This window comes from Anser anser (genome assembly GCF_964211835.1).
Source record: "Anser anser genome assembly, chromosome: 8".
Taxonomy (NCBI): Eukaryota; Metazoa; Chordata; class Aves; order Anseriformes; family Anatidae; genus Anser; species Anser anser.
In genome coordinates, this window is record NC_139728.1 from 11,682,230 (window position 1) to 11,698,538 (window position 16,309).

Consider the following 16,309-nt stretch of genomic DNA (forward strand, 5'->3'; position numbering starts at 1 on the left):
CCTGCCTCGCAGTGGACTTGTGCGCTTGGTGGCAGTCCTGTGGCACAGGTCTGGGGTTTCCAGGACATCTCTGGATCCTTCTCAAATAGAAATGTATTGGCTAGGAGAGATGCAGTTCAAGGGCTACCTTTTCTATTCTTTTTTTTTTTTCTTCCCCTCTTTCTTTCCAGCCCACCTGCTCCTTTTGTCTGTTTCTCTTCCTTTCACTTCTCATTTCCCAGCTCCTTCCCCTGGCTCTCCTCTTCTAACACACTTTTCTGCTTGTTTTTCCTTAGAAATTGGTGTTCCCCAGCTGACCATTTTAAGCTGCTTTTGCTCACAGCTTGATGTTGCTGGCAGTGGTTCTTCCACCTCCTTCCCCAGCGCACACCCAGGCAGCATTTCCCACATCCCAGATCCCAGCAGCACAAGCTACTGCTGCTTTCTTGCAGGTCGAGCGTCTTCCCTGCAGCCCAGACCCCGAGGTCTTGCTGGCAGCAGCAGCCTGAGAAGGCACGGATGCTCCAAGCGACACTGCTTGCCCCTCACAAGTCCCACATATAAATCCTTGTGGTTGCTAGAAAATGGGCTGGAAACAGCCAGTAGTCACCTCTTGGCCAGAAACCTGGAATTATTAGCCAGTGGAGACAGGAGGAGGAGAAATCTATGTGTATATACACTAAATTATATATTAAATATATTAAAGTGGCATCCTTGTGGTCTCTAGGGCTCCTTTCTTGCTGTCCCAGGAGACCTGCCCTTTCCATATCAGACATTTCACTTTGCTCCCAGCCACCCAAAATGATGAAGAGCAGCTGTGGAACTGAAAGGAGAGCCTTCATTCTGCCCTGCCCAAGCAGCTTGTCGGCGTGGGGACGACGCTTCCCTGGTTTGCGTTTCCTCCAGGCTGGTGGCACGGCTGAGCGATGCAGATGTTGGTTTTTATTTGAAACCTTTAATTCCACAGAGACTGAGCGCTTATTTCTTGGGATCACCAGGGAAAAGTTCTATTGTCCCAGTGGGGTGGAAATTTCAAGCTCTGAAGTTGTAACACTGTAATCTTCCAGCATCCTTAAAATGGGATTTCTCCTGGTGGTGCAGGTAGGATCAGGACACATGTGGGAGTGAGAGGCCCTGGTCTTTTTCTAGGGCCACCCTGTGATTTTGGGAGAAGATGGCGTGTCACTGTGCTGTTGGGCAGAAGACAGTTTTACATTTAGCTTTTGCTGTGTTTCTCTGTGATGCAGCTTGATTTAATTCCCTCAATTTTTCAGTGTTTTAGGGCGCCCGAGGGGTTGCAGGAGGCTCTGTAGGAAGGAATCCCCAGTCCCTTACAGAGTAAGGACTTAGAGGCATTGCTGGGGTGCTTCCTGGGTCTGTTCTGCCCAAATTGTGTCCTGCCAGCACCCAGCGGGACGGATGTTGTTTGTTTGAGCCGTATGCATCTGTGGTCGGGTCCGGATCAGCTGAGCTTAATCAGCAGGTTTTACTTCTAATTTCTTAGGGAGTACAGCAGTGGGAGCAACATGAAGATGGGCAAGGGAGGATGTGTGAACCATGGCTTAAAAATAATAATAAAAAAGAACGCACGAAAAAATACGCTTTTTGGGGGGCTCAGGGGCTCGTGTGCTTCCTCTCAGGTGGGAGGGGATCCCCAGGGGCCCGGCGTCAGCAGCAGCAGCACCGACCTGGCTGGTCCCCGGGCGGAGGAGCTGCTGCCCTTTGTCCCCTGTGGTGGCAGTGGACTTTGGCAGCGGCGCCTGGGGAGCGGAAGAAGGGCCCCAGCGGCCTCCCAGCAGGTGTGTGCGGCTGTGGGGGGTCCGAAAATGGGGGGGGAACCCAAGTGATGGGCACCTGCATGTTTGTACCAGGGCAGGGGGAGGTTAGTTAGGTTGAACCCTTGTTTCACCTCTGTTCAGACGTGAAATGACCCCAAAAAGCCTTAAATTTTGAGCGTGAGGGGCACTGCTTGTAGCATGGCATGTACAACACGGGGCTTTACCCTCTTGTTGTGGAGGGGAGCGGGTTTCCCCCTGTGTGGGGCAGTGGTGGCCCGGGGCGCTTTGCCAGGCTGGCCAGGAGGATGCTGCCTGGCTGCAGACCCCTCGCAGCGATGGCCACTTTCATCCCAATGTTTTACGGGAAGCTTCATGGGGAGCCAAAAGGGGAAATCAATGTTTTATCTTGCCTCTGCTGCGGGTATTTTGGAAACAGAGGATGGCAGGCTTGCAGGAGGGTGGGCAGAAGGTGGCAACAGGCTTCAGAGGAGGCTTTGCTGTGGGTGGAAAGCCCTTGTTGAAGCCCTTTGTCATCTATTTCATTGCTCCCAGGCCTCCAAAGCCCCTCGGATCTTCCGGATGGAGCCCTGGGCCCCCCTGAGGCCGCCCCTGCCTCGGCAGGGCCGCGCAGCCCGGGGCGAGAAGTGGGCTGTGTGGGCAGAGGGCCACCATGGGCCACCTCCCCGGTGGCCTGTCCTCCACGCGGGTCCCCCGCCTCGTCCCGGCTCCTGGGAGCAGGGCCACCCCCCCGGCAGGGACACGCGCCGCCCGGCATCCCGGGCAGAGAGCTACGAGAGCAGCCACCCCCTCAGGCCCTACTCCAGGTAGGAGGCATGTGGCTTTTAGCATGGCTCGCGATGAGCCCCTCCTCATCCCTCCACCTCATTAATGATTTTTCTGGAAGGTTCGATGAAACCTTCTTGGCAGAGAAGCTGCTTTTTGTCTCCATCATCCCTGCTGCCCCTAAAGGTCTCATCCCTGGATGGGGCCCGGGTGCTGGCGTGGTGTCCTTTCCCAGCTCCACGCGTTGTGTTGTTCCAGGCAAAGACATGAAGACCCCCACTGGCAGTACCCAGCGGCCGCCTACGGGGACAACCACGCTTACCAAAGCCACCAGTGGCAGCCTGTGGCCTGGCAGGGTGACAGAGGTACCCTGTCCTCCTCTGGGTCTGGGGACAGACCTCTGGCTTGCAGAAGAGGCGAGGTCTTCTCTGGAATGGGATGTCCTGGGGCTTGCCCACCTCCAGGGCTTTCTCCTGCCCATGCTCACAGGCCACCAGTGCTGTCCTCCCCGGGCTGTGCTGCCCTAAATTTGCATTTGGGAGCAATTAGGAGCAATTAGGGAGAATTTAATATTGACCTGCATGGCTCAAAATCTGCATTGTGCCCGGGTGCAGGCCGAGCATGGGGATGCTGATGTGGTCAGGGTGGCTGGGACCTCGTTTTTGCTGTATTTCTGGGCTGAAGAAAAGGGGAGGCAGGAAAGAAGGAAGGGTGGTGTTGGCAGACGTGCGCAAGGCTTCCTCGGACCTCCGACTTGCCGGGTTAATTTGGAAGCAAATGGAGTGCGTGCGGCAAATTGTCTGGCTCGTTGCTTTGCTTTTGTAACTCCACAATGGCTTGCTGCGCCAGAGGGGCAACGCGAAGTCTTGGTTCCCTCTCTAGACGTGAGATACAGCGAACCCTACGGCAAGAGCAGCGCCTACCGGGACCAGCACTACCACAGGGGCTACCACCCCAACCTGGCCACCAGCCCACCCGGGCAGGACAGGTGAGGGGGTGCTCGGGCTGCGGCTCATCCCTTCCCACAAACCAGCGGGTTTGTGGCCAGTCCCCAAATCTCCAGCACCAAGAGCATCTCCTTTTGCTCCCTCCTGCAGGCCCCAGAGCTACGACGTGTACAAGGAGGGCTCCAGGCGGTCGTGGGCAGGGGGGGAGGCCAGTGGCCAGCCCCGAGAGGTAACCCCAGGATGGGCGGGGATGGGGAGGAAAGGCTCGGGGCTCCCCCAGGGATTTAGGGAGCCATCCTATGCCCCTCCTCCAGCTGGGAGACGATGAGGAGAAAGGGGCTGCTTTGCTACATTAGGCTTGATGCTAAATGTTTTATTCGGGGGTTATTAGGATTTATGAAATCCATCTGCTGGGCTGGTGAATCTAGGATGCTGAAGGGCTTGAGCTGTTAGGACAGCAATCAGCTGCGCTCCCGTGGGTCCTGCCACCCCGGGTGAGCAGTGGAGCCCCTAGTTTCTCAGCCAGGTTCGTTTCTCCCCTCCTCGCCATGCCGCGGGCCAGCCCAGCCTGCTCCTGCAGTACCGCGAGTCGGGGCTCAGCTCCAGCGGCTACGAGCTCAGCCAGTACATCCGCGACGGAGCCGACCACTGCGACACCGCGTTTTCGGAGAGCTGGAGCCCAGCGCAGGGAGGTGAGGACAAGTAAACAAATGGCTGCTGTTAGGAGGTTTGCTGTCCTGTGGCGTGGATGTTTGCTGGAGGTGATCCTGCTGGGTGCGAGGAGCTGCCTCCCATTTGTCTTCTGCTTTAGGGGACGGTCCCTGTGTGTGGGGCCACTGGAGCGTTGCTCGAGTTGAGGGGCCTGGATGGGAGCTGGTCATCTCACCACGGAGGTGGTGGTGTGGGGTCAGGGTGGGGGACTCACGCTGGCCTGTGTCGTTGCAGGGGGGCCTTCGGTGTCCGGCCTTCTGGCACCCCCCAAGTTCTCGCTGCCGCACAGGGCGGTGTGCTTTGGGGCTGGAGGGCAGCTGGTGCTGGTGTGTCCCCACAGCCCTGCTGAGGGGCAGAGGCCCCTGGTCAAGCTGCACAGCCTGGAGGTACGCCCCAGCTCCCAAATCCACCCGTGGTTCCGTCACTGGAGCTGCCCCTTCCACCCCAACGTCAGACACCATTCCTCACCCAAGTGGCCTCCTCAGCAGCCTTCCCGACCCCCTGCTACCATCTCGTCTCCAGCCCTCATGGCCTCCTGGGCCTCATGGTGCCAGCCCCTACCTGGGCATCACTCTCATTCATCCTTTGGACCCCATCTCCTGTTCCTTTGGCTCCACAACTCTCATGTTGTCCATGGCCTGCTCACAACGATCCCCTTCTGTCGGGGTGGACATGGTCCATACCCCTCTGAGGGGCAAATCTGCTTACCTTTCCGAGGTGCTCCTATACAGAGGCCATACCCATCCCCTGAGTCCACCACAACACTTCTCTCTCCTTTCTTGCCTCCCAGAGGAGGCAGGTGCCATCTCAAGGACCATCCTGGCCATGGTGCCTCACATGATGGTTTAATTTTGATGCTGGGGGCTTACCTTAACAAGGCACAGAGAATGGTTCACCAGCACTGTTAAACCCTGGACCAAGGTGCTGACTTTCAGCTAGTCCAGTGGGAGCTGGCCTCCTTACTGGAGTCCAGCTGCTGAATTTGTTGCTGTTTTTTAGGTAATCCTTCATGGCACGAAAGAGCAGGAGGAGCTGCAGGCGTTCCCAGGGCCACTGGCCAGGTATGGACCTGGTGGGTCTCAGAGCCACGTTCTGTGCTGGCACAAGCCTAAGGCAGGCTCCAAAGCCCCCCTGGTTTTGGGAGGTGATGAGTGCAAGGGCCGAGTCTGGGTTCGGATGGGGAGCCTGTCCCCTCCGTGCAGTGTTGGTTGGTTTGTGTCGTGGCAAGTGGCTTTTCTGAATGTCCATGGGGTGGGGGTTTGGTGTGCTTTGTACGTCTGATCTTATTTTGTGTTCATACCCCAACAAACTGAGTTTTGGGACATTCTTTGGACTTCTGTGGTTTACCCTTCTCTAAGTTTTTTCCCTCTGAGGCTATTGATGTTCAACCTAATACTCAACTTCTTGCAGTGTGAGCCTGGGGATGAATCATAGCGTGTTGCACCAGGCAATTCTCCTGCTCACACCAGCATGCAAAAGGAGAAAAAACTTTTACTGAGCAAAAGCTGCAGGTGCTCAGAAACTGGGTAGAAGATCTGGAGGTCCCTCTCCTCTGGCTGACATTCCCCGTGTCTCTCAGCCACCCCTTCTGTACAATTGTCAGATTTTTCTCATTATAAGACAGAGTAGTCCTGCCTGGTTTGCACACAGCTTAAAGGTTCTGCCTCTGTGTCAGACCCTAAGGGTTTATATGGCCATAATTGTGTCTTTTGCCCTGCATGGTGGCAGTTAATCAAATAAAAGATACTGCCTCTATGTGTGCCTGCTCCTACAGCCCTGGACATCCACGTCTGTGACAGCACTGAACCTAGGCAAAGTGGGGGATCTTTGCGGGTAGATTGGGGAACAGGTTAGTAGGGCAGAGGGTGTGAGATGCCTTCAGCACCCCCGAAACACAGAAATCTGCAAAGAGTCATCAAAATGACCAAATTTCTCAAGCATTTTTGAGCTTAGTGGGGTCAATGCAGTATGTGTCTTTGACTGCTTAGGATCTTCTCTTTTCTGTCTCTTGCTTCTTTGAATCTTTGGCATCCCTGTCAGTGAACCTGGGGGCGCTTTGATTCTTAATGATGTCCTAGATTGCTTTCCCTTGGGTTTCTTTTGATGCCTTTGTTTGCTGCCGTAGGGAAGATCTGCACAAGGTGGATGTGATGACATTTTGCCAGCAGAAGATAGCCACAAGCTGTGATCTCTCAACACAAAGGGGCAGAGATTCAGCTCTTCTCTGGAAACTCCTGGTCCTCCTCTGCCGACAGAACGGGGTAGGTTCTGACCCTTTTGATCTTTGTGGTGAGACAAGAGAGGCCCCTTATGTGCCTCTTGATCCAGTGGCTGCTTTAGGGGAAGGTTAAAACCATCCCATTCCCATGTTGCTGTCAATCACTTTGGTACTGCCTGGGTATTTGCAGCAAAACCGTTCTTCTGCATTGCTTCTCGTCCTTGTGAACCACCAGCAGCCCAATGCAACGGCAGCTCTATTGCAAGGAGATGAATCCCTTAATCCAATGAAATCTACCACATCTAGTCTGTGGCCGCTTGTTGGAAGCGGGTGAACAATATCTTCAGAGCTGTGACAGTCTTGGGAGTGGTGCTGGCTCCTTTACCCCCCCAGCTGCATGCTGGTGGCCAAGGCTGGTCTTGCTGGGAAGAGTGTATGGGCTGGAAGTGCCGTTGGGCAGCCTCCACAGGCTTTGTTCCTCCCTTCCCCACCTCCCCTTCCACAGTCCATGGTGGGCTCAGACGTGGCCGAGCTGCTGATGCAAGACCGCAGGCACCAGGAGAAGTACAAGAGGCAAAACCCCATGGAGAACCCAACCAGCCTGGCGGAGGATGAGTGGCGCCAGCCGGGGACACTGGACCTCATTACAGGAGAAGTCCCTCCCGTCGTGGAGACGCAGGCGCAGATAGTGGAGAAGTTCACCAAGCTCCTCTACTACGGCAGAAAGAAAGTAAGTTGTGAGCAGGACCCGGGATGTAGGGCTGACTTTTTTTGTTGGTCCCGTTGGCCTCTCCAGGCAGGTTTTAAAGGCAGTCAGGAAGTATCTTGCGGTTGCGGGATCAACTCTTCAATTTGTGTTTGTACAATAGTTGTCATTGTTGTGGAAGTCAGAAAGCTAAATAGGCCTTTGTGAATGTTTTTTGGAGGGTATTAGTTAAACCCAATGTAGTCCCTGAGGTTCTTCTCTGAGCCGGGTGAGCAGAGGAGGAGAGCAGGGAACTGGAGTGAGCGCGGACCCCTTACCCCTCTGCCTTGGCTGCAGGATGCCCTGCTCTGGGCCATGAGAAACCAGCTGTGGGGCCATGCTCTCTTCCTCTCCAGCAAGATGGACCCGCGGACCTACAGCTGGGTGCTCACTGGGTAAGTGGGGGAGTTGAAGCAAGGTGAGCTGCTGGTGATCGGCTTTGCTGAGCAGGTACTCCCCTGGGTATCCCCCTGGGTGCCCTCAGCCCCGAGGCACTGAAACAGAGCCCTGATTTCAGCTGGCCCTTTCAGAGGAGCCAAAGGGGAGAGGGGAGCACCTGTCCAGGTGGGCCGGAGTCCTTCAGGCTTCCTGATGGACAGCAGAAACCAAACGGGGGGCCGGGAAGCAGAAGGAAAGCTGTTCCCCAGAGACGTGGGGTGGATCTATTCCAAGTGCTTGGCTTTGCTCTAGCTGCAGGTGGGCAAAGGCTGGGGTAGGGGTAGCTGAGCCATCTTTGCCAGGATCTAGCCCAGGCTGAGCTGTTCATCCTACTCGTGTGAGCATTTTCTGGTGGAATTAATATACTTAGTCTGGATTGGGTTGATCCCTTCAGGGAGGGTTAAGCAAAAATTTTCTCTCACGCATCCCGAATCCTTTTAAGAAGGTTTTATCCAGCATTGTCCTTGAGACTCGCCTGCTCTGGAGGCAGCATAGCTCACCAGCCTGGTGGGGCTTGCTTTCCTTTCTGCCTTACCTTCAGCAGCAAAACAAAGCCCCCCAGGACACTGCTTTGCTGGGGCTTCTGGGACGTGCCCTAGGAGGTGTGTGAGAGTTTTGGGGGCCCAACACAGCATCCCCATCTCTGCTGCCTCCTCGCAGGTTCACCAGCACACTGGCCACCAACGACCCGCTGCAGACCCTCTTCCAGCTCATGTCGGGAAGGATCCCACAGGTGGCACAGGTCCGTGAGCCTGTCCTGGCCTGTGCTGTCACCCACTGGTGACACCTGCCTGGTGGTGACCACCTCATCTCACCTTGGCTTTCCTCTCCCTCCAGAGCTGCGGGGATGCCAAGTGGGGAGACTGGAGGCCCCACCTGGCCGTGCTGCTGTCCAACAAGGTGGGAGACATGGAGCTGAACCACCGGGCCATCATCACCATGGGGGACAGCTTGGGTGAGCTGAGGCCACGATGCTACGTGCACCCTTTTTGGGAGCTGCTCAGTTAGCTGCTCTTCTGGAGATGCCTGGGATTTCCATGCGAGCTTGAAGGCCTTCAAAGCAGTGCCGAGCTGGCGTTGCTTGCTTGTCAGGGCTGAGTATCTGTGTCTGCCTTCCCCCAGCTGGCCGGGGAGCCGTGGAAGCAGCTCACTTCTGCTACCTGATGGCAGATATTCCTTTCGGTTACTTCGGGGCGAAGGCAGACCGCATGGCGCTGCTGGGCAGCAGCCACCGGTGAGTCAGCCCAGTCCCACCATAGCTTCACCTCCCCCACTTCCTCATCCCCGGGATCTCTCCCACAAAACCAAAGCCTGTTTGGGGGGATTTTATTGCTCTTAATGCCAGCTGTGCTCCGGGCCCCTCCAGCTGCAGGATGGCACCGCGGCGGAGCTGCGGCCCATTGGGATGGAGAACCTCGCTCCTATGCCCTGAGCACCCCTCTCCCCTCTGCCCCGCAGGCAGGCATTTGCCCAGTTCGCCAGCACGGAGGCCATCCAGCGCATGGAAATCTTCGAGTATTGCCAGCAGCTGCGGCAGCCCAAATCCTTCCTGCTCCCCTTCCAGGTAGTGAGGGCAAGCGAACACGGATGCTGCTCAGACTGGCCCTAAGGCATCCCATAAGCATCCCCCAGCCCTGCTGGAGCTGAGGGCAGGGGCTGCTCTCCAAAACTTGGTCCCTTGCTGCTTTTTGGGGTTGATGGTGGGACTGCGGTGGCCAAGGGGCTGCTCCAAGGCAGGGCTTTGGGTTTTGGGGACCAGCGGGTGTGAGCATCCCCTCGCTCCTGTCCTACGACCACTGCTCTCCCAAGGTGTACAAGCTCCTCTATGCCTCTCGCCTGGCCGACCACGGGCTCCCAGCCCAGGCCCTGAACTACTGCGAGCACATCGCCACCGTGCTCCTGGGACAGGATCCGGCCAGCCACCCCGTCCTGGCCCAGCAGCTGGTGAAGGTGAGTCTTGTGCCCCTGCTGCACAGATCCTGGCTGGGGACATCACTGGGGTCCTCTCGAATCTGGGACTTCACTTGGGTGCCTGCACACAGCGATGGTATCACCTGCCAAACAGGGATGGAGTTGTTTAGAGGCCAAGGATGCTTTCTACTGTGGAGGAGTTTTTGAACTTTTAAATAGCACAGACTGTTAGATTTGCTTTTGAGAAGCCAAAATCCACAGGGCACTTGATGTTTCCTCCCCAGCACATCATCTCATGGTTGAATTTTCTGGCTGGGGACTCTTCTGGGCTGGCAGTGAATGGGAGCATGTCCCTGCTTGCAGCTCGGAGCTTCTTCCTTGCAAAACTATGGTCTCATGCTCATGGTGAGCTGGGAGGTGCCTATGGCAGGCATGAGGTGCTTGCACATCACCCCTTTTTGGTGACAGCATTGCAGTTTGAACTGGAAATCCCACATCCCACGCTGGGGCACGGTGGGCATCAGTGTCCCATGTCCCCAGGGGCAGGTCGCACATCTTCCCATGGCGGTACCTTCCCCTGCGGGGTGCAGGGTGAGATGGGGGTGCAGGATGCTGCAGGAATGGCATTCAGCCCCAAAACTCGTCACTGTGCATCGCACCCCCATCCACACACCGTTGCCGAAACCTATTTACTGTCTAACAGCCTCTCAGATCTGCGGTTCTGCTGGGGATAATGTTTCTCCTGGGAGAAAACACTTTCATCTGAAAAACCAGTGCATTCGTAGACACTCTTGTCTTTGATGTTTTAGACTGTGTTACAAATTATGATACACATTAGTGTTTGATTAAGACTTCCCCTCTTTTGAAGCTGGGGACGATATACAACCAGGTGCTGGTTCATTAATATTGGATCAAAGTGCACATTAGCTTTTGGATTAAACATTCCCCCCGTTTAGGAGTAATCATGCTTATAATTTCCTCTTTCCTGCAATTGATTTAGGATGAGCACACGTGTGTTTGCACAAAGCTGGGACGGTGGGGTCTGGCCGGCCGCGCTGGGTGGCTCCGCGGCTGGTCCCTGTCCCCAGGACGGGTCCCATCTTGCTGTCACCTGCTGGTGGTGGGAGCTGGGTTTATGCTGGTTTAGGCTCCATTTGTAACATCTTTGGGATTAGGAAGAAGCAGACGATGCGGACTTGGTGCAGAGGGGGGATGCTGAGGTCTGCAGGGTGGCTCTTGGGGTGGCAGCCTCCGAAGGAGCGTAAATCAGTGCCAGGCGGGGAAATGGAGCTGGGAGGGAGCTCGACAAGTCCCCAGACAGAGGATCGATAACAGAAAGAACAGGCTGGACGAAGATCCATGCTTTGGGTGTTGTTTCCCCTCGACCTTCTGTCTTGAAACTGGACTCAGGTCTAAGCAGGAGTCCCAGGTCATTCAGATGGCTTTGGCCGGAGCGGCATGGACCCTTCTCGTGCTGGAGAAATGAAACGTGTAGCAGCAATGCTGCAGAGAGGGACCTGGGGGAGACAGTGGAGCACGGAAAAAATATTGAGCAGTAAAATGATAACAGGATGCTGCTGAAAAAAAAAAAAAGCCAATGTTATCATGTTATTCTGGGCTGTGAGAGCAAGAATGGCATGTGTGAGACAAGGAGGTGATAATCCCCCATGCTCAGGGGTCTCAGCTGGGGCACTGTGCCCCATTTTGGATGCTGTGCTCAGGGACAGTGCCAGATTGGAGCCAGTGATGAAGAGAAGAGCTCGGGTGATAAGAGGTGGAGGGGAAAATGACCTCGGGGTTATTTTCTGCAGGCAAGATAAGCTGGGGGAGGAAGGGGGCATGGGGGGATGTGATAAGGGTTCTCCAGTGTGCAGGAGGTTGATTTTAGGGGCTGGTGCCTGGCCATCCCTGCGGCATTTGCAGAGCAAGAATCAAGAGGCTTAACTTGCAGCGAGGCAGATTTCACCTAGATATCAGGAAAATCCCCGTTGTCCCCGTCCCTGCAGCTGGCCGAGCGGCTGAAGCTCTGCGACCCGCTGCTGCTGGAGATGCCCGAACAGGACCAGGCGCTGGAGCCAGAGTGGCTGCTGCAGCTCCGAGCCCACTGCCAGCACTGGGAGGTGAGGAGCAGCCCTGGGGTGCTCCAGGTCTCATCTCTTCTGGTGGTTTTGTGTCCCTCTGGCTTCCCCTTCTGCCCGCTAGCAGCGGGGCAGAGAGCCACGGGGGTGCTGGTATGGGGGTCTCCTTTAATTGAGCTTGTGCTTTCCTTCACACTGTCTGCGTGGTGTACTTGGGCATTGCCCTGTGCCACCCTGTCCTCCTCTTTGTCACGTTTGTCCTCTGGCTCCCTGCAGACGGAGGACGACCTCACTCCAGAGGTAGCACCGACCCAGCCGGAGCTCTCCTGGGCTGCTGCGTCCACCCCAGGTATGGAAGGGGAACAGCGGCTGCTGGGGTTGCATCTCAAAGGTTGCCTGCCTAATTACCTCACTGGGCCTAATTATCTCTGTGGGTGGGGAGGGTGCCGGTGGCACACATCTGTTGGGCATCCCATCGAGGAGAAGCCCAGCCGGGTGGCTCCCTGGTGGTGCCCCACGGCCACCTCCATCAGGAGGATGTTCGCTGGGCACGGCTGTTTGCTCCTGGCTACCTGCTCGTACCCAGTTTTCTGGCGCTGAGGAGTGGTGGCGGAGACGCCAGCACTGATGGGTAGAGGACGAAGGCTGGAGCAGACAGGATAAAACAAGACAGATTTCTCCGAGCCATTTCTTCCTATCAGCTTTCCCTGCTGCTGCCAAATTCCCCTTCAAGGAGCTCTCCCAGGCAGTAAAAAGGATCATCAATCCTGATTGCCTCCTGCTGCTATCAGGGCTGAGGCTATGATCGTCCCTCTCTGAAAAAAAAACATCGCAGGTATGATGGGATGACTTCTCCGAGCCCGTGGCTGCCGCAGCTCGCTTGCTTTCCCTGTGCCCGGCACTTTGCTTCATCGAGAAGGCTGTCCAGAGCCAACCTCGGGACGGGAGGCTGCCTTGTTGTTCCTCATCAGTGGACTTGTGTGCAGGGAAAGCTGGCTTGATGCTGAATTCATCTATCCTGCAAAGAAAAAGCCTGGATGAAGCCTGCTTGGGTGCAGAGAATTTGGCCCAGAGACCCAGCTCTAGGGCTGACCGCAGTGTGTCCTCCCAAGTGCCATGCTGGGATGGGCACGGGCACAGCAGCCTCCCTGTGGTTTCCTCCTGGGCTTTCTCCAGCTGAACGTGGAGTCAAGCATCGGTGGTGCACTGGTTCCTTCTCCTTTCTGCAAGCGTCTCCAGGCGGGTACAGAGACCTGAGCAGGCTGGGAGCGATGCCAACAGGCCAAGTGAAGGGCTTGGTAGAGCCTCAGCCAAGAAGTGTGGTCCTTCCCCTGGCGGGGTCTGGCTCCTGCCTGGTGGCATCCGAGGGCGATGGGAGAGAAGATGCTCCGTGAAGAGCACGTTTCTGCCTAGAGACCCAGAGCTGGAGCAAGCAGTGCGCAGGAGGGACACGTGCCTTGGGGCATCCCTGGGACACGTGTCTAACATCAGGCAGAGCATCGCATGCATTTGCTAAATAAAACCAACCCTCGCCACCTACTCAGCCTGCCCTTCAAACAAAAACCCAGCCTTGAACAAATCTGCCTGAAGCAAGAGAGGGCTCATGTGTGAGGCTGCAGCTGGAGAGCTGTGGGTCTTCTCTCCCACTCGGGTTTGCAGCAAGAGGGGAAAAAAAAGGCTCAGGGCCTCAGACTGCTTTCAGCTGCTTTCAACTGCTGGGCACGTGTTGCTTGCTCCTGGCCTCTATTTCGACAGTGTTCTTCTGGGCTTGTTTGCAACCTCAGGCAGGTTCCCAGGAGGTTTCCCACCATCAGTCACAGCCCACCTTCCTTGGAGCCTCTTGCTCCATGCCCTGCCTCCTTCCTCGCCCACGCGTGGTCCCTGGGGTCCCTCCTCACCCTCACAGCTCCCACTGATGTATAATGGAGAAGGAGAAAACCCAGTGCAACAGCCCGATGGAATTGCAAACACTGGTGTGAGCTCTTGGATGTGGTTTGCAGGCGGAGAGCCCAACCATGAGCTACCCCCGAGCGATGGCTACGAGCAGGAGCTGTGGCACCAGCCTGTCCCCCCTGTGCCACCACAGGGACCCAGTCCCCACCAGGATGTGTCCATCCAGCCCCTGGCACCTGCTGAAGTTGCAGCGCTGGGCATGGGACCGGCCACCTCTCCAGGAGGACTTTCCTCTGAGCCCTCTCCACAGGTGGTGCCACCAGCAGGTAGGCACCAGCCTGGCTTTTCTGCAGAAATGCCTGTCCCCAAGTTGTGGCAGTCGAGTGGGGTGTCCCTTGGGAAGACACGGCCTCCCTAAGGCATGTGTCGCTCTGAACGCCACTGCCTTTGCCCCAGCACCTTGCTTATCAGGAATGTGCTCCAGCCTTGTCCCAGACATGGTGTCATGGTCACCATGCACCCAAGCAGTTTCCACCAGGACCATCACCTTGGTCATGTGGGTTGTCTTTCCTACGAGGCATTGTCCAAAGCAGCAAGGGACTTAAATGACCTTCAGTAGATGGGGCAGGAGCTTCCTGGGCTGAACCCTGACCGTGTCTTCTCCTCTACTCCTTAGGAGATGCTGGAGAGCCCCAAGACGCCCATGAGGTGCAGCAGCAGCCGTTCCTGCCAGCAGAGCCAGTGAGTTGGGGTGAGCGGTCAAACCGCAGTGCTTTGTGTCGAGATGGGGACGTGGGACTCACTGATCCCTCTCCTTCCACACCTTGGTTTCCATACTACACATCACGGTGCCACCTGTCCCCTTGGGGAGAGCCGAGGGGTCATGGCGGCCCTCTCCAGCATCCTCCCTCTCATCTCTGGGGCACCTGGCAGCACCTTCCCACCTGCCATAAGGGACACAATGGGTCCCTGGGGACATTAACCATCAAGCCTGGTGTGGTGGTGGCCCCAGGCTGCTCTGGTCACACTCAGTGCTCCACAAGCACCATGTTACAGACCTGGTCTCCGATGCCAGCAGGGGTTAAGCACAAGAGCTCGCTCAGTCTCGGAGAGCTCGACCATCTCCCAGGAGGAAGGCAGCCAGCTGTCCTCGGACAGCGCACCCGAGGAGCCAGCGGCGGAGGTGACGCCGGGTGAGGACAAGGTAAGCATGCTGTATCTGACGGGAAGCGTGGCTGTCCCCGATGCTGGGCTGTCCTGTGCCTGGCCACCCTCTCCCAGCCGTGCCTTGGACAAAATGGACAAAATGTCTGTCTGGGTGTCGGCAGTACAAGGGGGAGCTGCAGGCACTGTCCTGCTCCCATCCTGTGGGCTTGTAGCAGCCTCACCCGCTTGCCGCTTTGACTGTGAAACCTGTGCTTGCTAGAGCTCTGGATTCAGGTGGTTTGGCTGGTTTCGGTCGAAGCCCACTACGGAAGCCTCTTCCAAAGCCACGTCTGCTGCAGACTGCCCCACACCAGAACCACAGGTAGGAGGGACACAGGTGCAGCTATGAGGATGGGTGGTGCATTGCTCCCTTCATCCCTCCCCTCCATCCTTTATTGAGTGAATCCTTTATTGATAATAACTGTAAGTAAATACATGAAGAATTGTTGCTCTGGGAGGTGCCCCGAGCTCTAGGCAATCTCCCCAGGGATTGCTCACCCCAGCCAGCTGCTTTATAGCCCCCATAGTGGCACTTCAGAGGGTGCACGCTGGCACCCCAAACCGGAGCGTGCAGGGCAAAGGTCTTCTCCACACACAGAGCCCCAAACGGGTGGATGTGTTTCAGGAATGGATGTCGCCATCCCCACCTGACTCTGCTCCTGCGGCTGGGATGAGTCCTTCAGCCTCCCCGTTGCCTACCTCCAGAAACCCCGGTAAGTGTGGCATGGGGAACCTCTGCCCCCTCCCTTTGGGAAGCTGCTCCTTTTACTTTTTTAAGGTTGTTTTTGAGTTGCATGCCCCAGAATAACCAAAAAGTGAAATCTCTTTGTTGCTACTGCAGTGTCCATTGACATGAAGGGCCTGTGGGCTATGGACAGTCACAAGGCTGGAGATCAGGTGAGGGGAGGTGGGCATGGTGGTGGCCACCCCTCTGCTTAGGACAGCTCTGAAGTCAGGTTTGACAGTATGGCGTCTCTCCCTTCACCCACTGCAGCCCGGCTCCAACCAACCACCGCTGGGGACAATCCCGCTTTTCAACCCTGCCGAGATCTCCCAGGTGAGAACCTCCTCCTGGGCTGCTGCTGGACTGCGAGGGGGGCCAGCACCCTGACTTTTGGGCATGATAGAGGCAAGATTGTGGCCAGGCATCATGCCTATTTTGGGAGGCAGTGGGAACAAACCATGAACGTCTCTTCCCGTGCTTCCCCAGCTCACCGCCGCCCGACCCAGCCAACCCAGGCTGCTCTCCCAGCGCCGCTACCCCAACCCTTTGTGAGTGGAGGGGGCGATGCACGTGTATCGCTGCGAGAAACCAACAGCAGTTTGTGGAAAGCTTTGATATAAAACGGTGTTTGTGGTTTCTTTTTTTGGGGGAGGGGAGAGGTTGGGATGGGGGCAGACGGCGCAAAGTGTTGTCTGGCTCCCCCCAGCCTCTGCCTCTAGGTTCTGAGGGTGTTGGGGGGTGTTTCTGTCATAAAATGGTTGGGTGTTGGGGGTGATTCTGTCATCTGGGGGTGAAAAAATGGTGTGTGTGTAGGTTTTGGGGGGCGTTTCTGTCATAAAATGTTGGGGGTGCAGGTTTTGGGGTGTGTTTCTGTCATAAAATGTTAGGTGTGGGGGTT

The 16,309-nt window shown here is 56.4% G+C and overlaps 1 protein-coding gene across 4 annotated transcripts; it reads left to right on the plus strand.

Moving 5' to 3' along the window:
- The first annotated feature begins 1,041 nt into the window (after positions 1-1,041).
- LOC310903014 (protein transport protein Sec16B-like) lies at positions 1,042-16,033 on the plus strand. 4 transcript variants are annotated; one of them, XM_083845505.1, is made up of 27 exons: positions 1,042-1,080; positions 1,620-1,778; positions 2,310-2,581; positions 2,799-2,905; positions 3,423-3,528; positions 3,638-3,716; positions 4,050-4,179; positions 4,433-4,584; positions 5,198-5,259; positions 6,324-6,459; positions 6,922-7,146; positions 7,459-7,556; positions 8,260-8,341; positions 8,437-8,554; positions 8,722-8,833; positions 9,058-9,163; positions 9,409-9,549; positions 11,517-11,630; positions 11,865-11,937; positions 13,589-13,807; positions 14,158-14,222; positions 14,557-14,685; positions 14,908-15,009; positions 15,313-15,400; positions 15,529-15,584; positions 15,682-15,744; positions 15,898-16,033. In XM_083845505.1, the coding sequence occupies exons 1-27, from the start codon at positions 1,057-1,059 to the stop codon at positions 15,961-15,963; spliced, it is 3,084 nt and encodes a 1,027-aa protein (XP_083701631.1). In that variant the 5' UTR covers positions 1,042-1,056; the 3' UTR covers positions 15,964-16,033. The 4 variants fall into 4 exon arrangements, with proteins under 4 accessions (XP_083701631.1, XP_083701629.1, XP_083701630.1 ...); XM_083845503.1 differs by lacking the exon at positions 1,042-1,080 and having other exon boundaries at positions 1,463-1,778; XM_083845504.1 differs by lacking the exon at positions 1,042-1,080 and having other exon boundaries at positions 1,467-1,778; positions 14,560-14,685.
- Positions 16,034-16,309: the final 276 nt, after the last annotated feature.